The 22,046-nt window shown below is 42.6% G+C and overlaps 4 protein-coding genes across 6 annotated transcripts; 2 read left to right on the forward strand and 2 right to left on the reverse strand.

Annotated features, from left to right (window-relative positions):
• Positions 1-1,651: 1,651 nt before the first annotated feature.
• Positions 1,652-2,785, reverse strand: LOC134209304 (uncharacterized). Its single transcript, XM_062685297.1, has one exon. The coding sequence runs from the start codon at positions 2,783-2,785 to the stop codon at positions 1,652-1,654; it is 1,134 nt and encodes a 377-aa protein (XP_062541281.1).
• A 1,153-nt stretch (positions 2,786-3,938) lies between these two features.
• Positions 3,939-5,549, reverse strand: LOC134209305 (uncharacterized). Its single transcript, XM_062685298.1, has 3 exons — positions 4,455-5,549; positions 4,018-4,389; positions 3,939-3,944 (listed from the first exon to the last, which is right to left on the reverse strand). The coding sequence occupies exons 1-3, from the start codon at positions 5,547-5,549 to the stop codon at positions 3,939-3,941; spliced, it is 1,473 nt and encodes a 490-aa protein (XP_062541282.1).
• Positions 5,550-9,035: 3,486 nt separating this feature from the next.
• On the forward strand, positions 9,036-10,085 carry LOC134215278 (uncharacterized). 2 transcript variants are annotated; one of them, XM_062694496.1, is made up of 3 exons: positions 9,036-9,175; positions 9,255-9,386; positions 9,446-10,085. In XM_062694496.1, the coding sequence occupies exons 1-3, from the start codon at positions 9,121-9,123 to the stop codon at positions 9,937-9,939; spliced, it is 681 nt and encodes a 226-aa protein (XP_062550480.1). In that variant the 5' UTR covers positions 9,036-9,120; the 3' UTR covers positions 9,940-10,085. The 2 variants fall into 2 exon arrangements, with proteins under 2 accessions (XP_062550480.1, XP_062550481.1); XM_062694497.1 differs by having other exon boundaries at positions 9,258-9,386.
• A 10,244-nt stretch (positions 10,086-20,329) lies between these two features.
• Positions 20,330-21,424, forward strand: LOC134215279 (uncharacterized). 2 transcript variants are annotated; one of them, XM_062694498.1, is made up of 3 exons: positions 20,330-20,524; positions 20,589-20,717; positions 20,780-21,424. In XM_062694498.1, exons 1-3 carry the CDS (start codon positions 20,452-20,454, stop codon positions 21,289-21,291), a joined length of 714 nt encoding a protein of 237 aa, XP_062550482.1. In that variant the 5' UTR covers positions 20,330-20,451; the 3' UTR covers positions 21,292-21,424. The 2 variants fall into 2 exon arrangements, with proteins under 2 accessions (XP_062550482.1, XP_062550483.1); XM_062694499.1 differs by having other exon boundaries at positions 20,795-21,424.
• Positions 21,425-22,046: the final 622 nt, after the last annotated feature.

Here is a 22,046-nt window from a genome sequence, read left to right on the forward strand (position 1 = left end):
TGCTTTGCCTGTTTCGGTCAGATTGAGAGGAAAAATTCGCGCTGTGCTATTTTATGCCTTCTTAGCAGACCTAGCGTGAGCTCATTCGTTGACGTCTGCACCAATCAGAACGTGGTAATGGAATGATGCAAGAATGATGCGGTACCCATATTTATAGGTTTTCGTGAATTCAATGTTTTGCTTTGAAAACAGTTTTAGGCCTATTGAAACAAGTTTTCGGATATTATCAAGCATTAATATGAAAGGCATACTTGAAAGCTGTCGATTGAGGGGTTAACTGCAGAAATCTGTTCACTAGGGAAAAAGCTATTAACGTTTGAAATCTTTCAACACAGCGTAACGCGGCCGATTTAGATATTTTGAAATGACACCCGGTATAGTAAAGAGAGACGTAAGTCCTACGTCAAAACCAACCCAAGCGAGACGGTCAGAATGCGCCGATCTCTTTGCTTTTTTGAATAATTCTGCCGTAAAGTAATTGATCAGAAACGATTATTAAACAAGCGGACGTTTTCTTTAACTTTATTAAAGTGTTTTTTTAATCTACAGATTAAGTTCAACACCGAACAAACGGACGAGATTCCTAATGCGATCGTTGAAACTGAGACCTCACCTGACGATCGTTACGAAAAAGATGCCCTTATGGATTATTTTTCTGGTTTATCGGTTAAAGAACAACTTGTGAAGAGACTGTAGCAGAGCAAAACACTTGGTATTCTCATACTATGAATCTAAAGTGATTAAGGGCAGGTACTTGACACTTATTTTCGGCAGTCTTGAAACCATTCGTCCAACTAGGTTGAACCAGAAAGGGCACACTCAGCATTGCCAACAAAATTCAATGCGGATTAGGGGATAAGTCGTTCATTATGCTATGCCTACTTAAGTTTCGCTTTGCCCAGCTCAACATGCAATGATTTTAAAATTTGAAGTTTGCCAACAAATATTGTTTTTCATCCAAAAGTCCAAATCAAAAGTTTTTCTTTTAATACCTAAAATGTTCATTACCGGTATTGATACCACCAAATATCGAATACCGGTATTATTAAAAAATGGCCGATACCGACCACCCTAACTACAATGTGGTGGAATTAAACGGAATAGAACTCGACTTATGACAGGTTGTATGGGCAGGTCGTGGCTCACCTAGAACTCCAACGGAATGGTCACCGTACTTCACTAGTAGAAACTCCGAACAGCGAACGAACACGTTTTCCTTTGCACAGGTGGTATTTTCTCTACGCGAGTAGCACAAGGCACGATAAACTTTACCACTTCTCGTTTTATTAGAAAGTGCATGCAAAGAAAATTTCGATAGTTTCGATTTATTTTAACGTCTACCTTGACCGGTGGCTAGCGAACAACTAAACTGAGTGACCGTCGGCTACTGATATGCCGAATAGCTGTCTATCGTGTGATAGTCGAAAGCGTGAGAAACTCTCCACACCTTATCGGTGATGGTATCGGCCTAGCGTGTATAACATACATGGATCGTACAGAACATCGCCGCCACCGAAATTCACGAATTTCTAATTCAAACAAAATTACATAACTGCCATATCACTTAAAATACTAATACATTCCAAGGCTGATTACAGCAGCCTATTCGCTACCTATTCACAGCAGCCTACAATACTGAACTTCTTCTAAACTACAAATCGTTGATAATAGGACTAACACCGCTGATGTCTTGGTTGTAACGTGGTGGTTGTTTGTCTTCAACTCTCGTTGTTTCTGTTGGCAGGAGGCAAATTTTTGTTATAGGCCGAACGATATTTCCTCTTGATGTGCGCAATGTGACCACTCGAACCAAACCGTCAGGTCCAGGATGGACAGCTTCGATCCGACCAAGGGGCCAACGGGTGGGATGCTGAAACTCATCGCTGATTACAACTAGTCTTCCGGGACAAATTTCGTTATTGGCTCGAAATCGCGTTGTATCTTTCTGGAGCTCTTGAAGATACTCCGTTCTCCAGAAATGCCAAAATTGCTGAAAGAAGTGCTGAAGACGTTGGTGGTGGGCTAGACGAGTCAAGTTGGTTTCGCTCACATCAGGGTCTGGAAGAGCATGCATGCTCGTTCCGATGATGAAATGAGCTGGAGTAATAACGGAATAATCTTCTGGATCCTCTGTCATCGGAACGAGTGGGCGGGAATTCATTGCTGCCTCTATCTGCGCCAGCACTGTTGACATGTCCTCGAAAGAAAGTCGCGACGATCCGAGTTGCCGATATAGTTGAGACTTCGCTACTTTCACCGCGGCTTCCCAGAGTCCACCGAAATGTGGAGCTTTCGGGGGATTTAGATGCCAGGTAATTTGCTCTTCCGTGCAGAATTGAATTTTCGCAACTTCCTTCTGGTCAGCCAGCCGGCGATACAAATGGTGTAGTTCATTTTTTGCTCCGATGAAATTCTTGCCGTTGTCCGAATGGATGTGGGAGGGACGGCCACGGCGTGCAATGAATCGTCGGAGAGCAGTGAGGAAAGCCGGGGTCGAAAGGTCACTCACAAGCTCGAGATGAACAGCTTTCGTTGTGAAGCAGATGAATAAGCAAATGTACGCTTTCGTCGGTGAAGCTCGCTTGTGTATTGCCTTTAGGTATACAGGTCCAGCATAGTCCACCCCTGTCACGGCGAAGGGTCTGCTGGGGGTGACTCTAGCAACTGGAAGTTGGCCGATCTGCTGACGAACCGGGACGGGATTTGCTCGGGCACATTGGATACAGTTACGAATGATGCTTCGGACCAATCGTCGTCCATGAATCGGCCAATATTCTTCGCGCATTGCAGCCAAAGTTAAACGGCCGCCACCGTGGATTAATTTATTATGGAAGGAATTTGCTATAAGTATATAGCAAGGATGGAAGCTGGAAGCAAAGCTGGGTGCTTGAATTCGAAAAGCCGTTATACCAATCTAAGTCGCCCTCCCACCCTCATCGCACCTAATTGGTCTAAATGGATGCAAAAGCCTTACAGAGGATTGCCTTTTTAGAGAACGATGTTGCTTGAGATCTCGTATTTCTTCTTGGAAGCATTCAGCCTGTGCGAGACGAACTAGTGTCATTTTTGCGCGCAAAAGTTGATCAACGGTTAATGAATGCAAATGATCCGAGCCAACAAGATTCACAGGATGTGTTCTGGTTTTAGTTCTGGTGTTGTAGGCGAATTTCAAGCAGTAGGCGACTATACGGGTCAAACGTGAAAATGTTGAGAACGGGCTACGACGGTGTTAACTGGTTTGCGTTCAGTATCTGCTTCGGTTGAATCTACTTGATTGGACACCGGCCATTCACCTTCACAACAGGACAGCCACTCCGGTCCTATTCTCCACAAAGCACTGCTCAGGAAATCTTTAGTGTTCATGCCACGAGATAGCAGATCAGCGGGGTTTTGTGTACCTGCAACGTGGTTCCAACTAGCTCCGTGGGTGGTCGTCTGGATTTCTGAGACGCGGTTTGCCACGAAAGTTTTCCACGAACCAGGAGGGGATTTCAGCCAATGGAGCGTCACCGTGGAGTCAGACCAAAAAAAGGAACCTGCAACATCCATATCCAGAGCCTCCGTGATACGACTGTATAGCTGAGCTGCGATGACTGCTGCACATAATTCAAGCTTGGGGAGCGATAATCTTTTGAGGGGCGCTACGCGGGTTTTTGCTGCTAACAACTGGACTCGTACATTCCCTTCGGAATCCACTGAACGTGCATAAGAACAAGCTCCATAAGCAGCTTCGGAAGCATCCGCAAAGGTATGGAGTTGAACTTCAGCATTTGGTTGGAATGCATAGCGTTGAATCCGGAACTCAGACAGCTCCGGGAGTTGGCGATAGAAGATGTCCCACTTTTGTTTCAAATTGTCAGGAACTTCGTCGTCCCAGGAACAAGCTGCTAACCATAACTGCTGAATCAATAGTTTGCCTCGCACTACAATAGGTGCTATCAACCCTAACGGGTCGAATAGTTGAGAAATAGTCGAAAGGATAGTCCTCTTTGTTGCTCGTGATATGTTCTGTCTTACATTGAAGTTGAACCGAAATTGGTCTTTCTCCGGTTCCCAGCAAATGCCTAATGTTTTTACGGTTTCGTCTGGATCAAATCGAATGCTAGATTGAGTTCCTAGGCAATCTGCGTCGAGTCCTTCTAGTACTGGTAATTTATTGGACGTCCATTTCCGGATGGGAAATCCTCCCTTCGACAACAGAATCGTTAGCTCGTCGCGCAACTGAATGGCTTCCGGTACGGAGTTTGCTCCTCCTATGAAGTCGTCGACGTAGAACGATTTTTGTAGTGCAACCTTTCCAAGTGGGTAGGCCTGACCCTCATCGATTGCGAGCTGCTGCAGTGTGCGTGTAGCTAGGAAAGAAGAAGGGGCAAGACCGTAGGTGATCGTCTGAAGTTCATAGGTTGAGGGAGGTGCAGATGAATCGGTGGTGCGTCTTCGGGGTGGATTAATACCTGGCGATACATTTTGGCAATATCTGCAACCAAAGCAACAGGAAACTTTCGAAAACGTATAACGAGGGTCAGAAGGTCGTCCTGCACGACCGGTCCCACACACAGCGCGTCATTCAACGAGTATCCGGAACTGGTGGTACTAGATCCATCGAACACAACACGCGTTTTTGTGGTCGTGCTGGATTCTTTTATTACTGGGTGATGCGGAAGGTAGCATTCCAGAGCATCGGGTTTCTCTTCTTCATGGATTGGGCGCATATGGCCTAATGATAAGTATTCTTCCATGAAACTCTCATAGTTTTGCTTCAACGAGAGGTTTCTGGCAAAACGTCCTTCCAAAAGAGTGAATCGGCGCAGTGCTGTTTTCTTCGATTCTCCGATCATGGTGTTGGAATTTACATTTTTTGGGTATCGAACAATATACCTTCCTTCTTCGTTGCGGGAAACAGTCGAGCGATAGTAATCTTCACATGCTTTCTCCTCCATGGAGAGAGCAGTTCTAGCGGAAAGTTCCTCGATGTTCCAGAATCTCTCCAAACTTTCTTCAAGGTGACTCGTCGAAATTGTAACTGTCTGACAACACATGGAATCCATGGAAGGAGGAACAAGATGAGATCCACCAGCGACGATCCACCCAAACTCGCTATCAATGAGTATCGGTAGAGTGTCCGACAACTGAATTTTGGCCGCAGAAGGGAACCAATCGAAGAAATACTGCGATCCCAAAATCAAATCCACGTCACTGGAGCGATTAAAGCCAGGATCGGCAAGAAAAATATCCTCCGGTAGCTTCCAATGGTCCACAGACACAGTACTATTAGGAAGACTGGAAATCATCTTACGAAGAATGAGGAATGTCACATTGCGAGAAAATTTTCCTCTGCGAGAACGGATCTCTGTTGTTACAGACTCGGTAGCGTATTCTGGCTTCTGTCCTATCCCTTGCACTTCCACGTTTGATCTCTGGCGCTTCAACCGAAGAAGTTGTGCCAAACGATCCGTTATCAAATTGGGTTGAGAACCACTATCGAGCAGAGCACGAGCGTAGTGTTCCTTTCCGTATGTATCCACAATTTTAAGCACTACTGTTAACATGAAAACCGTAGGAATAGCATCGCGAGCAACATTACTGATTTGCACCTCAATCGGTTCAGTGGTCACAGACGCGGACTGGACTCGGCGTTGGTCATTGTACTGGGACTTATTCAAAGTAACAGCGTTGGAGGTTCTCCCAGATGGAAATCTTGATTGGATGGACTGGAACTGTTGGAGAATCTGGAATGCAGCAGAGAATGGTGTCGCTTACTACGCACTCGAGATGTGTAGTTCGATGAACAATCACGGGCAAAATGTTCTTGACGGTAGCAATTGACGAAAAGGCGCTTAGAATTCACTAGGCGATGTCTTTCGGAAAAAGTCTTGGCCATGAACCGAGAGCATAACTAAAACATGACGGTTGTCACATGCGTGACACTTGGAGAACGCACTTTCTGTTACGGAATGGCAGGACAATTTGATGAATGGCTTGCGGAATTGGAAACTGCTATACTAGGATCCGATAGTAGGCTAAGTTCCATGATGGTTGGCCGAAATAGATTCCAGTACGCGAATTCGTTTCTCCTGAAATTCGATCAGACAGGAGTAGCTCTGGTTGTTGACGGATGTTGGGTGGTCTTCCCAAGCCTAAATGGTATCGTCGTGAAGTCTTGTGCACAGTAGATGTTCCAGCAAGGTACTCCAGGTATCTGTTGGCTCTCCCATCTGCTTGAGCATTTTAATGTGTCGGTGGAATTCATCCAGCGTCGAGTGTAGCGCAGCCTTTCTTCCTTTTTCATTCGTGGAACGTCCATCAGGTCCTGTAAATGTCGCTTCTTCAATAAATATTCGTTGGAATATCTACTGATTAATGAATCCCACGCCAGAGTATAATTCGCAGCACTAATCGCTATTGTTTCGATCGATTGTGCAGCTTCTGCCTTCAGGGCAGCCCGCAAATAATGGAACTTTTGTATTACGGGCAACTCATCGTTGTCGTGGATAAGTGCCTTAAACGTGTCGTGGAACGTTAACCATTGACGGTAGTCACCGTCAAATTCAGGCAGCGAAATGGTAGGCAACTTCAAATTAGACAAGGTGGAATTGACGCGAGGGGGGTCATGAGGGCGACTGACTTGTGGAAGAATTGGCGGAGGCAGTTTAGCTTTTAAATTGGCTTTAATTTTAAATAGCTTCGGCTCGAATGCAGCACGGAATTTAAGATTGGCGGTCTTACCCTCACTGGTTGTTTCGCTGTCCTCCAGAGCGGTTTGCACTTCCTCGAGAGATGCCCAAAGTACGTCCAAATTCTCCATCCGTAGCGGTACCTCGAGCTCATCCCGTCCGGCGTCGTATTGGGCGATGAACTGTTCTGCTCGGCCTAGCTGCGCTAGTAGTGTCGTCCTTCGAGTAGTAAGTTGTTCTCGCAGTCTATCATTCACGGCAGTCGAGCTGGTGCTTCCATCCGGCATCTTGTTTGAGAGTAGGGTAGCAGGAAAGAAGTAGGAAAGTGCCTGGCAAACAGAGAAACCGGGTAGATCTGGATGGATACGAATATACGAATAGGTCACTTGGACAGGTACTAACCTTTTCCAAGGCTATTCGAGCCTTGTATAATTAATCTCCGCGGAACTGGAACAATCGCACCCTGGTGCGAGTAGTTTTGATGTGCTTCAAACTCCTATGCAACTCGTTCTGATGATCTGATTGAGCACTGGGATGGCATGCGAATATCCACAGCGAAGCATGCAGTTCTTGGATGGGGTAACAGTGGTGACTAATAATTAACGTTGCAGTGTCAAACGGCTAACACCTCGCAGCGATGATTTCCAATCGCCACCGAACAGAATTGTGTTGATGATTGCTGATTCGAAGCCACCATGTCGTACAAAATAATCGATGTGGGTTTATCCTTGTAGGCGGTGTGATCGTCTAGTGCATTTACTATGCTGTCACAACGGCGATGTTGTGATGACCATGCAAAAATGAAGAAAACATCTAAAAGCACCCACAGATGCGCAAGAAACCACTGGAGAGGTACATTACCTTGTACCCTAATTTAATAGGCTTTGATTGTAATTACTAGCGGCAACGTGGATCAGGAACAATGGCGAAGGCTAACAGTGGGCATCTGAACAATACCCAACAGCAATGGCGCTTCAAGAGAGAAAACGTGCAATCTTCTTAGGTTGTGATGGCTGCTGGTTCACAGCTTTCACTGATATGGGCTAGATGGATTCAGTAGTGCAGGTCACGATCCTGATCACGGCACCATAAATATGTATGGGCAGGTCGTGGCTCACCTAGAACTTCAACGGAATGGTCACTGTAATTCACTAGCAGAAACTCCGAACAGCGAACGAACACGTTTTCCTTTGCACAGGTGGTATTTTCTCTACGCGAGTAGCACAAGGCACGATAAACACTACCACTTCTCGTTTTATTAGAAAGTGCATGCAAAGAAAATTTCGATAGTTTCGAATTATTTTAACGTCTACCTTGACCGGTGGCTAGCGAACAACTAAACTGAGTGACCGTCGGCTACTGATATGCCGAATAGCTGTCTATCGTGTGATAGTCGAAAGCGTGAGAAACTCTCCACACCTTATCGGTGATGGTATCGGCCTAGCGTGTATAACATACATGGATCGTACAGAACACAGGTGAAGACTTAACTCAGGTCAATAACTCTGGAACGCAGTGGCCGATCGGGTCAATTTTCGATAACAAACAATGGGACAGGATTCTTCGTCTGATGCAACTTGCAAGCAAATCGGATGATGCTACATAACCAAAAGTGTGTCTCACATGAAAGATGGAGGACTATCATCTAAAAAATTGAGTGTTTAATTTTCATATTCGGAGTAAGGTTATTTTCGAGGATATTTTATTTGTGCGGAAATGATATTTTCGGCGATATTCTAGTTTTAGGAAATTTTTCAAATGGGGAATTAGTTTTCAAGTAATTGTACAATCTCAAAGAACTTTGTATTAACTTAAGAATCGGGAATTTAAATTATGCCTATAGTCCGTTATTAAAAGCGCATGTTGAAAATAAAATCAAAGAGCAACATAATTAGCAGGGAAGTAGTACGCAAACACACGCTGGTTGACTCAAACGATCAATAACCTGAAAAACTCAAACGTTCGAAGGATCTGTAATCACCCAGGACCGGTGTGAAGAATCTTTTAAGATTACGCTGCAGTGACAAGGTAAGAATTATTGCAATGCAATTTTATTACTCGGCGATAATAAAAATAGCAATAGGAAAAGATCTCTGATTGGAAACACTTTAGATAAGATAATACTATTAGTTACATTCAATAAGCACAAGTCGAACTACAGTAAAATTCGTTTGAAACAAATATAACTCGATCAAATCGGATAGATACGCTGATATAGGTGTGCGATATCGGTACATGCGTGCACTTGAATGGAGTCGATAATAAATTACTCCACATGAATACCAATCAGTCGATGCGCTATTTTTGGTATAAAAATGCCCGTTCTCGGTGTCAGGACCATCAGTTATCGGAGGAAACTTATCCAACCATTGCATAAGTTTAGCTCCTGTTTTTTGATCCGAGAATTTCAATTTAGAACTAAACATAGGTAAAAAGTATTGTAGAAATGTTTAAGCTTTTGGCTGTATTTGCTGTGCTGTGCGGAATTCCCGCCCAAAATGGTGAGTGTTTATTGAAAAAAAAAACTATGCAATGCAAGCAATGTCTAAGTTATTATAATTGTGCTTATTTTCCCTTCAGCAGCATTTGTTCATCACCAAAGACCAATGGCGTACAGAACTGCGCAACGGACAATGTACGGCGTTCACTTTCAAAATCAACAGTTTCGGAACCAACGAGTAGCTGCTTTCCCCGAGGAAGCTCATTTGAATGGTAAATCAGTAAAACTGCTTGAAATATATTTCATTAATTATCAAATTACCCTGATGCAGATATCGATGGTGCGTACTTGCCTGCTGACGATCCCAATGCTGATTCCTTACCTGCCCAATACCCATTGGAACAAATTCCTGTCGAGGACAAACCTCAGGAAGAAGTTCCAGTTTTATATGATCCCCAAGTAGAAAATCCTATCGCCGATGAACCCTCTGCTGTTCCTGTCGTTCCTGTTGATACAAGCTTGATCCCGGAAAAGAAAGTAAAGAAAGTTCCGGTTCAAACTGACTCCATCGAAGAAGAAGCACAAAATACCCAGATCGAACGCCGTCGTGGCACATCTCGGTCTGTTGTCCCGAATGTGTATTTCCCAATCAACTTTGGCAACACTAATGGTGGAGCCATTGCCGTTGCCAACTCGTATAGCACCGGGAAGAATGGATCATCTATTAGTACAGCCACGGCCTACGGCAACCCAGTGACTGCTGAGCTGAGGAGAAGCTCTTCTCTTTTGCGCAAAAGACCCGCCAAGGTTCGAGTTCAACATTAGTAGAATGGATGTATTGTATTGGGCAACACATTTGTGAGATAATTTAAACTAAGGTATGATATAACTCCATCGTGCGCTTTTAGAGTGAAGCATGTGCTACATATCAATAATTTATTATGTAAATAGCTCAACCCTTTAGCAATGGATCCAAGCTAAATAAATGTGATTTAGTTCTAAATCTTTCATTGTTATTTTATTTCTGTCTAAAACTGAACTATTTGTCCAACTGTACTTACTAAGTTTATTACCCAATTTATTATTTCTTATGTTTTAAGTACTTGATCGTTTTTTGTTTAACAGAAAAACGATCGGGAGCACGACCCAGTTCAAAGATATCTTTTAGCAAAACTTTGGGAGGCCAATTTTGACTGAAAAAAAAATCATTTTCGACTAAAATAAACTAAATGAATGATAAACTTAGTTTGCTGCTGAATGGTGACCTAACTTAATCGGGTGCATGTCGTTAGGAACAAGAACGTTGACTATCAATGCGTTGGGCAAATTCACTTTGGGCATAATTCTGCTTCAATGATATAATCGCTATTCAGGATTTATTCGCAATCTCATAAATTTTAGTAAAGACAATAAGGATTGTTGACTCAGAATATATTGGCTGTGAATCAATTCGAATTTTGTAGTGTATACACATGGTCAAACAAAGCTACAACCGAAGCATTTTCTTGGGGGCTGAGTCACATGTTGGTCCAAGATGTTTGAGCGTGTGTACGGTACATTATATGTCTATGACACATTGTCACATTTTCGTCGATATGGGGTTGAAAAAATGCGATCAATTACCTACCAACAATTGCTGGTATTAATCTGGTAGGGACACGGCAGGTATTTCCGTCCATCGTCATAGGGGCTAAAACCATCGAAAGGAACGTCCTTTAGCTAGAACTCCATTATAGCAGAACGTTTCTCCTGAGCTTACGATTTGATACGGATGAGTTTGTCAAAAAAGTTTCTCTTTTATTGGTTTTCGAGGCTATGACGAAAAGACGAAAATACCTGCCGGAACCCTACTGGTATTAATACTTGTGTCCTCTGAGAATAAGACGACTTTGGCGCTTGATCAAGATGGTGTTAGATCAGGAGACTATTAGTCAAAATTGTTTGGGATGCATTAGGATGTTACTTGTTGCAACAATCTTTTACTTATTTTTTGAATTAATAATAGTACTTTGGCCATAATGTTTAAAGTTATCATACAGGAGGCTAATAAGAAACAATGGGACAAGTTTCTCTATTGCATTGCATTAGCTCTTCCCAATCCGCAGCGGAAATCTTGACTTTTTTAGGGAAGGTCAACATCGTCACCGGTAAGAGAAGGTCCGCTCCCATTCATCTGAAACTTCAGGTCTACCAGAGGTTACCGAAGCCCTCGGAGGGTACTTTGCATACCTAGTTTTAGTAGACGGATATCAGGCTTTCTTTTAAAGCTCCGTTACTACTGGGGAGTGAGAAGTGAGTAGTGTGAAGTGAGGAAGAAGTAGAACGGAAGAAGAAAAAGGGAAAAAGGAGGAAAAACTATGAAGGAAGAAGGAGGAAGAAAGAAGAAGAAGTGGATACGTATTGGCTGGATCTACTCAACCCTCCTCAACAACTCCGAAATGCCAAACGCAATGAAATCAGAACTCCGTACAAAAACGAATTCGGAACTTATAAGAAGAAGCAAAAATATGTTTGAACTTCAGTACCGATTTACTTACTTTTTACTTATGGATCCTGTACACCTCCGGTGGTGCAAAGGGCCGACTTGAAAGAGCTCCATCCTGAGCGTTGCCCGGCTATCGCTTTAACCTGTTGCCAGGTTAGATTTCGGCCGACTTTTTTTTATTTCTTTGTTGAGGCTTCGCCGCCATGAGCCTCTGGGTCTGCCTCTGCTGCGATGTCCTGCTGGGTTCCAGTCTAATGCTTGTTTACAGATTTCGTTTCCGCCCCTACGTAGAGTGTGGCCGACCCAGCCCCACTTCCGATCCCGAATTTCTGTTGCTATCGGCCTCTGGTGACAACGACGATGGAGCTCGTTGTTTGAGATCCAGTTGTGTGGCCACCAGGCCCGAATTATATACCGCAGACATCTGTAGATGAGCACCTGCAGCCGTTGAGTGTTCTCCACTGATACACACCATGTTTCGCTAGCATATAACAGCACAGATTTCACGTTAGAGTTGAAAATTCGTATTTTGGTGCGTTCACTTATCTGCCTGTATTTCCAGATATTTCTTAAACTCGCAAAGGCAGCCCTTGCTTTCTTGATCCGTGCGCCTATGTCGATCTTGGTACCGCCGTCTGACGCCATTTGGCTACCAAGATATTGGAAGCTTTCAACATTCTCCACTGGTTGCCCGGTTACTGTGAAACTGGAAGGAGTCACCGTGTTTACATCCAACGATTTGGTTTTGTTGACGTAGATGACTAAACCTGCCAAAAAGGAGCACTCGGCAAGGTCGTTGAGCTTACTCTGCATATCAGAGCGCCGTTGCGCGAGGAGTGCAACGTCATCCGCCAATTCGAAGTCGTTTAGGTGCTCCATGGTTATAGGCTGCCATAACAGCCCGCGGTTTGGTTCACGGTCAATCGCATCTACCAGAATCTCATCGATTACGATGAGGAACAGTAACGGTGATAGAATACATCCTTGCCTCACACCAGCTACGACCCGGATAGGGTCGGACAGGACCCCATTGTGCAGCACTCTACACGAAAAGGCCTCGTACTGTGCTTCGATGAGGCCGATGATTTTCTCAGGAACCCCCTTGCGTCTCAGGGCGCCCCACATATTCTCGTGATTGAGACGGTCGAAAGCTTTTTCGTGATCAATGAATACCAAGTAAAGAGACTCTTGGAATTCGTTGACCTGCTCCAAAATGATTCGGAGCGTGACAATATGGTCCACACAGGATCTCCCGGCACGGAATCCAGCTTGCTGCCGCCGGAGAGTCGCATCGATCTTCTCCTGAATCCGGGCTAGGATAATTTTGCACAGAACTTTGAGAACGGTACACAGCAACATAATGCCTCGCCAGTTATCGCATACAGTCAGGTCACCCTTTTTGGGCACCTTCACTAAGATACCTTGCATCCAGTCGACCGGGAAAGTTGCGGTGTCCCAGATATTACGAAATAAACGATGCAGTAGTTGAGCGGTCAGCATGGGGTCAGTCAGTACCGATGCATGGTCAAAATTAGTATTATCCCACTTATTTTTGGAGCCGAAACTGTTTGAGAGGTGCGCCTTTGAGAGTTTTATACCAACTCTCTCACCATTTCTCGAAGGGTATAAATAGCGGTACCTCAATTTAAAGAGGCTTCACATTAAGTTTAAGAAATATCTGAATAAAAATAGAAATGGAGCAGAAAGCACACACGGGTATACTACAAAAGTTCAATGAAATGGTCACAGTGGTTCATCCCGAAAAAAAAGAACCCTTTGCCAGGAATTCTCTCTCCGTCACATCCTTCCGAGTGTTAATCGTCAAATCTCCTTCCAAATACTTCCGTAGAAAATCAGGGTTACTCCAAACAAGCTCCTCTAGGAATTCCTAGAAGTTCCTCCAGGAATCAGGGGTACCACTTTTCTCCAGGAATTCGTCCGTAAGTTCCTCCAGGAGCTCCTCCGGAAGTTCATATAGGAATTCCTCCTATCCTCAAGAAATCCTCCGGAAGATCTTTCAGGAATTCCTCCAGAAGTTTTTCCAGGAATTCCTCCGTAAGTTTTTCTACAAATCCTCTGGCAGTTCCTCCAGGAATTCTTCCAGAAATTCCTCCAGGAATTCCTCCGGAAGTTCCTCCAGGAATTCCTCCTCAAGTTCCTCCAGGAATTCCTCCAGAAGCTCCTCCAGGAGTTCCTCCGGAAGTGTCTCCAGGAGTTCCTCCGGAAGTTCCTGCAGGAGTGTTCCTCCGAAAGTTCCTCCAGGAATTCCTCCGGAAGTTCCTCCAGGAATTCCCCCGGAAGTTCCTCCAAGAATTCCCCCGGAACTTCCTCCAGGAATTCCTCCGGAAGCTCCTCCAAGGGTTCCTCCAGAAGTTCCTCCAAGAATTCCTCCGAAAAATCTTCCAAGAATTCCTTCGGAAGTTCCTCCAAGAATTCCTCCAGGAATTCCTCCGGAAGTTCCTTCAGGAATTCTTCCGGAAGTACCTCCAGGAATTCCTCCGGAAGTTCCTCCAGTAATTCCTCCGGAAGTTCCTCCAGGAATTCCTCCGGAAGTTCCTCCAGGAATTCCTCCGGAAGTTCCTCCAGGAATTCCTCCGGAAGGTCCTCCAGGACTTCCTCCGAAGTTCCTCCAGGAATTCCTCCGAAGTTCCTCCAGGAATTCCTCCCGAAGTTCCTCCTCGAACTCCTCCGGAAGTTCCTCCAGGAATTCCTCCGGAAGTTCCTCCAGGAATTCCTCCGGAAGTTCCTCCAGGAATTCCTCCGGAAGTTCCTCCAGGAATTCCTCCGGAAGTTCCTCCAGGAATTCCTCCGGAAGTTCCTCCAGGAATTCCTCCGGAAGTTCCTCCAGGAATTCCTCCGGAAGTTCCTCCAGGAATTCCTCCGGAAGTTCCTCCAGGAATTCCTCCGAAGTTCCTCCAGGAATTCCTCCGGAAGTTCCTCCAGGAATTCCTCCGAAGTTCCTGCAGGAATTCCTCCGAAGCTCCTCCAGGAATTCCTCCGGAAGTTCCTCCAGGAATTCCTCCGGAAGTTCCTCCAGGAATTCCTCCGGAAGTTCCTCCAGGAATTCCTCCGAAAGTTCCTCCAGGAATTCCTCTGGAAGTTCCTCCAGGAATCCCTCCGGAAGTTCCTCTAGGAATTTCTCAGGAAGTTCCTCCAGGAATTCCTCTGGAAGTTGCCTAGGAATTCAGGAGTTTTTCCGAAAATTTCTCCAAAAACTCCTTCCAATTCTTTTCCAAGAACTCATACCCAAAACGCCTTAGGTTTCTTTCGTTAATGTTCTTCCGGAATACTGAAAATGGCGAAAATCAGAAACCGTTTTTTTTTCAGGTTGCTTTCCAGGAAGTATTAGCTACGCAAGTATAAGATAAGATTAGATTAGATTAGATTTGTAAAAGTTTTTTCCGGAATTCTTCCTTAATCTCCCAGTGCATTCTTCCAGAAACTCTTTCATTATTTTTCATGAGCAGAATATTTTCAAAGAATTATCCTAGAAGATTCTCCAAGAATTTCTCATGAATTTACATCAAAAGCTCTTCAGCAGACCCCAGACGACGGAAAAAGGTGGGCGCAATCTTGAATATTGAAGAAAAAGATTGATGGTGTGAGTACGAGGCCATGCAACACCTGTGCACAAAAACACACTGGCACCAGATGTACCCCAACACTCATCCACCTGAGCCGCGAGACCTCCAACAAGTAGAAGTCCAGGTACCTTGCAGGAGGTACCCCGAGTTGACATCTAACGACCCAGTTGATCCTCAATCAGTGTGGTAATCATCCGTCTTGCACTGGAGTATAATACCACTTATTGTCAACCAAGCCGGAGGTGACTCTAGGTTGGTGACTCCTATACCGATCCTACCTCAGCAACGACCCTTTCACGTGTCCTATTTCTGAGGTGCCGCAGAAGCATCTATCCCCCGATACTCCTGCCAGTCATAACCGGTCTTTTTGGGGCAGACCGCTGTGTTCGTATGACAAAACTTGTAGCACTCTAAGTATACGTTCTAGAGTTCTGGTGTCTTCAGCACACTAACGTAGGTGATTCTAAACTTACTTTTGATGAATTTCATTTAGATAAAAATGAAGATAAATCTTACCTCGACCCGATCAAGAATGCATAACAAAATTAAAACAAGGGGAGTTATTTATTTCAGAAAAATAATGTTACAAAATGTGTTATAAAATTGGCTGGTTAGTTGTTAACCCTTTAATGCGCAATGTTGTTTTAAAACAACAAACCGAAAATACGTTTAATGTTAATAATTTCAATGGTTATTTACGTTAAAAATACTTCCGACGATTTCTAAAAAAATCGCCTTGCGCCTTTAAGGGTTAAAATAACAAAAATTATATCAAAATTCCCTCTAGACGTAACATAATTATATCAGAGATTGTTACCTTCATTTCAACATTATAACAACCGTTGATATGATTATGAGTTACAAAAATCTACTTTCATGGTAATTGCCTACATCACGTATAAAAATGTGGTACGCTACAACGCCGGATTTCCATCCATAATGTAGGCAATTAACTTTGTACTTGCTATTAACATCGAACATTGATTCAAGTTATACTGGAGGTGATTACCTCCGCTTTTTTCCAATATCAAAAAAATGTAGGCAATTATTTTGTGAAAATATACATAACTAATGTTGTTATAATTTTGATATGAAATAAAACTGGCCGAAGACACATTTTTATCGAATTATCTAATTATAACACACGTTGTTTTAAATAACAACCATTGATAGAATTGAGTTATAATTTTGTTATGTATTCCTGATCGGGGATAAGTGTTATCCTTTGATAGAAACGACATAGAGCAAAACTTTCTTCTACAAAGTTGTTTGTTTTGACATTTTGGACTTATGCTCAAAATACACCTATGCTCTATAACCTTTGTAGATGGCGCTGTACGTTATTTCCTTGAAAACAGCGATAAAATGGTTTTCTTCTCGTTTTTTCGCTGAAAACCTCTGGTTAAAGTTTTTGAGTATGCTTCAAAAGAAAAAAAAACCTGATTAATCCACCTAGCGGTGATGATGCCTTTCTCGTGCATTATAAAAATAGTATTTTGGCCATTACTTTTGAGCCCATAGTCCGATCTGGCCAATTTTCAATAGGAAACAATGGGAGAGTATTCTGCGTCGAGTGAAACATGTTGCGAGTAAATCGGTTAAGGATAAGTGCCTGAAAAATGAGTGACATTTTTTTACTCATTTTTTTAATAAAAAAAAGTGGTATTTTGGCCATAACTTCCGAGCCCATAGTCCGATCAGACCAATTTTCAATAGGAAACAATGGGAGAGTATTCTGCGTCGAGTGAAACATGTTGCGAGTAAATCGGTTAAGGATAAGTGCCTGAAAAATGAGTGACATTTTTTTACTCATTTTTTTAATAAAAAAAAAGTGGTATTTTGGCCATAACTTCCGAGCCCATAGTCCGATCAGACCAATTTTCAATAGGAAACAATGGTAGACTATCCTGCGTCGAATACAACTTGTTGCGAGTAAATCGGTTAAGGATAAGTACCTGAAAAATGAGTGACATTTTTTTACTCATTTTTTCTATAAAAAGTGGTATTTTGGCCATAAGTTCCGATCCCATAGTCCGATTTGACCAATTTTCAATAGGAAACAATGGTAGAGTATCCTGCGTCGAGTGCAAAATGTTGCGAGTAAATCGGTAAAGGATAAGAGCCTGAAAAATGAGTGACATTTTTTTACTTCTTTTTTCATAAAAAAGTGGTATTTTGGCCATAACTTCCGAGCCCATAGTCCGATCTGACCAATTTTCAATAGGAAACAATGGTAGAGTATCCTGCGTCGAATGCAACTTGTTGCGAGTAAATCGGTTAAGGATAAGTACGTGAAAAATGAGTGACATTTTTTTTGGGTGGGGTGCGCACAGACACACACACATACACACACACACACACACACACACACACACACACACACACACACACACACACACACACACACACACATACACACAGACATCACCTCAATTCGTCGAGCTGAGTCGATCGGTATATAACACTATGGGTCTCCGGGCCTTCTATAAAAAGTTTGTTTTTGGAGCGATCATATAGCCTTTACCGTATACTTAGTATACGAGAAAGGCAAAACAGTTATTTATCCTAATTTTCGAAATACTGGTCCGATTTTCAGTCAATAGCCATGAAAATTAAACTTCACATATTGTATAAAATAGAGATATCGGGCGTTCTATTCTGGAGATAGTATTTTCAAGAAATAAAGTTATCGATGCGTCATACAACAAAAACGTGGTGGGCAACCATGCGTGTCCTTCCTACATCACTAGTGCCTCAACGCTCACCTACCCGGGCACGGATACTGCCAACAGCTTATCCCCCATGTACCTTGCAGGAGGTACCCACCTAATGACATTTCGTAGTGTGGTGGTCACCCCGTCCTACAATAGAGTGGCACCATTTGCCTGACATGACATGACTTCTATGTCTTCTATGTTCTATGCATTAGACTGGCCCAGGAAACAAAAGGTTGTCGAATTCTACGGGGAACCCCCCAGGATTGTGCCTTTGGGTAAGAAAATCTATCTCTTAAAAATTTAAGCTCAATCGCTTGTTGCATAAGCTGGCGCATTTGATTTGAAGTTTGTATGGTGGTTTCTGCCAAAATGCATAGAAAAATACACCTCCATCACTATTTCGTTCAGGAAATTGGTTCGGTATGCCCGATTGAGCTCAGAATTGCAACAAAGGCAGTTGATATGTTAAAGATCAATTCTACAGAAAATTATACGATAATTAAATGAACTTTTATATAGTTTTCGGCTGATTTATTAGGGATTAGGTTGTGCTTTTTGGAATTCATTGATTGCCATGAAAAACATACGCATGCCATCAAAGATGCCTGCGATGTGTGGTTTCGCGCGCGCTCATATCTAAGCCACCTTTGATAACATGCGCTCGTTTTTCATGACAATCAATGAATTCCAAAGTGCACAGCCCAACTCCTAATAAATCATCCGAAACATTATAAAAAGTCATTTAATCATCGTATAATGTTCTGTGGAATTAATCTTTAACATATCAACTGCCTTTGTTGCAGTTCTGAGCTCAATCGGGCATACCGAATCAATTTCCTGAATGAAAGAGTGACGGGGGTGTATTTTCCTATGCATTTTGGCTGAAACCACCATACAAACTTCAAATCAATTGCGCCAGTTTATGCAACAAGCGATTGAGCTGAAATTTTCAGAGATTGATATTTTTACCCAAAGGCACAATCTTGGGGGGTGCCCCGTAGAATTCGACAACTTTTTTTCTCCCCATATAAGGCTGGGCCACTCTACTATGCATCAACCTCCCGACACTCCTGCCAGGCCTAGCGAGACTTCACTCATTTTACCACTATCGACCATGCGTACCATGTAAGCTCACCCATACATTCGGCCCCTCACTCTGTGGGGGTATTACGTGTATGGGGCCCCTAATACCCCCAACTCCCATTCGTTTTCACCACATGTGCACCACTTGGGGTATGTTGGTACCACCCGCTTCTACCCCCTTGCCTCCAATGCAGCCCACACTCTCGCAGGACATTAATCCCCTCGGCACTGGTCGCCTGACACCTTATTGGGATTCGGGATTAGGAACGTCATATTGTTTTACCGAGCCTGGAAATTTACACCGTTACGCAGTACTTCGAGTATCCATATCCAAGCGTAACGGGAAAGATTATAACGTCTGGTTGGTGGGAAATTGGACACTCAACTGCCTGCTTTGTTCTGTGCTGTGGTTTGATCGGTCAAAGGAAAATAAGTCCTTTTCAGAACTTCCGGCGTTTTGCGAGTGGAATCGAAAATTAGAACCCTCTTGTTGTTAAGAATTTTGAAATTTTTAAAAATTATGAAATTTAACAGAAATCTGCGATTTGTTAAGTGCAGCAGAAAAGCATCTGTTTTAATTAACAAAAAAACGAATAAGTAAAAGGTTCTTCAAGTAGGTTCAAACTGCCTTATTGCATAAAAAATAAAAAAAAATCTATTTGAAGTTAACAAAGTAAATTGTGTATCTAATCCATACGAATAACTCTAATAAAAATTGAAAGTTTTGCCTCCAGCACATCTCTGAAATTTATTCAAACAAGCTTTTTTGTCCCGTGATCACTTTAGATAGAACGAACCAAATATCTTTTGATCCATTTGGTGAAAAGAACGTTAAATTATCCATCCCCTTCATCCTCCTTATGTACTTTATACTTCCGAAGTGCATAGTGTGTTTAGAATATATATATATAAGGGATATTAATGTTGTAGCGAAAATCGTGAGAAACAGCGGAAATTTCTTCATCTCGTTTTGGACTCCCATCAGGTTTGATAACAAATAGGAAGAGTTCAAAGTTTAAGACTTGACACCAACAAAAATGTGAATAATCAAGGATCATGCAACAAGAAGGCATCATTAGACATTGAGTGGAGGAAGATCGTCAGTACTATACAATTTAATTATAAGTTGAATGTGCTCCATTCATGAATAGCTTACGTGAGAACAAAAATTGGCTCACTCATATCAGATAGATACACTGATACATGCGATATCGGTATCTGCGTGCACCTGAATGAAAGAGTCGATAATAAATTACTCCTCATGAATACCAATCAATCGATGCGCTATTTCTGGTATAAAAGTGCCTGTTCCCAATGTCAGGATCATCAGTGATCGGAGGAAACTTATCCAACCATTGCATAAGTTTAGCTCCTGTTTTTTGATCAGGGAATTTCGGTTTGAATTATTGCCGGTTTTAGAGTTGAAATTTGATTCAAAAAAGAGTGAAAACATAAAATTTTTGTAAAAATGTTAAAACTTGTGTCTATTTTTACTGTGCTGTTTGGAATAAGCGTTGCTTATACGATTCCTGCTCAAAATGGTGATTGCAATAGAGTTTTAAACTTTTGGAGTTATAACAATCATACATATTTCCCATATTTCAGCATTTGCACATTATCAACGACCAATGGCCTACAGAACTGCACAGCGAACAATGTATGGAGTTCACTTTCAAAATCAACAGTTCAGGAATCAGAGAGTGGCTGCCTTTCCCGGTGAGGCTCATTTGGATGGTAAGTTGTTTCAAATAATTCCACCTGAAATTCGCATGTGATTAAGTATCATTAACCATCAGATTGCAATGATAAAGATGTTGTTGCTGCTGAGGAACCCGTTTATGACCCGAATGTAGAGATTTTACCTGAAGCATTCCCGTCGGAACAGTTTCCAGTCGAGGACGAACCTCAGGCAGATGTACCAGCGTTTCATGAACTGGACGCAGAGGAATCGGTCGCTGATGAACCCTTGGCCCTCCCTGCTGCACCAGCTGTTGAGTCAGTCCTGATCCCGGAGAAAAAGGTCAAGAAGGTTCCTGTTCTGGTGGACTCCGTCGAAGAAGAAGTACAAAGTACTCAGGTCGCACGGCGGCGTGGGGCGTCTAGTTCTCCTGTCCCGAATGCTTATTTCCCAATCAACTTTGGAGGTGTTAAGGGTGGAGCTGTAGCCATTGCCAATTCGTATAGTACCGGAAAAAAGGGAACAGCAACCAGTACTGCCACAGCTTACGGAACCCCTGTGACTGCTGAGTTAAGGCGAGGTTCTTCCGTGCAACTGAGAAAGAAACCCGCTAAGCTTCGAGTTCGATAGCCCTCGATTGGTGTGCCGTCATAATTTAAATGCTAAATTTATGTGCAATTTAACTTCGTGTGCTTTAAATGTAAAAATGATCACCACAAGTATTAATTAAGTAAATGTATCAACCCTTCAATACATTATTCACGCTAAATAAATGTGATTTAATTAAATATAAATTTGTAACATTATTTTCTCTTTTAAACTTTGAAACGAGAATATCCGAATCATAGTCTTATGTGTTATTTTACATGTTAATTCACTAGTTTTGTCTATATACCAAAAGTATTGCTTTTTATTGATCTGCTTTGAAGTTGAATTAATGCTAGAGTGCTAGGATTTGAATTAAGCTGTACGATAAATATATCATCTGAAGTGGTGCGCATCTCCATGAAGACAAAACTTAACTATGTTATAGCTATAGTCGAGCTTTCCGGTTCTCAATTAATTCCTTCTCTTTTTTCACTTTTTTTGTTACCAACACACCTTTACTGGGATATTGCTAAACTGCAGCTTAGTGTTTCATAAACACGTCTACAGAATAACTACGCGATTCCTAAGCCAATTTCCATTTCTGAATTCGTTAGGAAGTCGAGAATAATTACAACACGGTATCGAAATCAACCACCTTCAACATGGACTTGATTTGGCTTTCAACATGAGAAGCTAAGAACTTTTATCATTAGCTCCTGGGATATTTTGATTGTTGTAAAAATATTATATACGTATGCCCGATCTTATTTTTACAGAAGTAGTTGATTAGGTGGGAA

The sequence above is a fragment of the Armigeres subalbatus genome, chromosome 2 (assembly GCF_024139115.2).
Source record: "Armigeres subalbatus isolate Guangzhou_Male chromosome 2, GZ_Asu_2, whole genome shotgun sequence".
Taxonomy (NCBI): domain Eukaryota; kingdom Metazoa; phylum Arthropoda; class Insecta; order Diptera; family Culicidae; genus Armigeres; species Armigeres subalbatus.

Coding starts and splice junctions, on each gene's coding strand:
- LOC134215278 (XM_062694496.1), top strand. CDS start 9,121: ATGTTTAAGCTTTTGGCTGTATTTGCTGTGCTGTGCGGAATTCCCGCC. Junction 9,176..9,254: donor CGGAATTCCCGCCCAAAATG/GTGAGTGTTTAT, acceptor TTTTCCCTTCAG/CAGCATTTGTTCATCACCAA. Junction 9,387..9,445: donor CGAGGAAGCTCATTTGAATG/GTAAATCAGTAA, acceptor ACCCTGATGCAG/ATATCGATGGTGCGTACTTG.
- LOC134215279 (XM_062694498.1), top strand. CDS start 20,452: ATGTTAAAACTTGTGTCTATTTTTACTGTGCTGTTTGGAATAAGCGTT. Junction 20,525..20,588: donor TACGATTCCTGCTCAAAATG/GTGATTGCAATA, acceptor CCCATATTTCAG/CATTTGCACATTATCAACGA. Junction 20,718..20,779: donor CGGTGAGGCTCATTTGGATG/GTAAGTTGTTTC, acceptor ATTAACCATCAG/ATTGCAATGATAAAGATGTT.
- LOC134209304 (XM_062685297.1), bottom strand. CDS start 2,785: ATGCGCGAAGAATATTGGCCGATTCATGGACGACGATTGGTCCGAAGC.
- LOC134209305 (XM_062685298.1), bottom strand. CDS start 5,549: ATGTTAACAGTAGTGCTTAAAATTGTGGATACATACGGAAAGGAACAC. Junction 4,390..4,454: donor TTGCCAAAATGTATCGCCAG/GTATTAATCCAC, acceptor TATGAACTTCAG/ACGATCACCTACGGTCTTGC.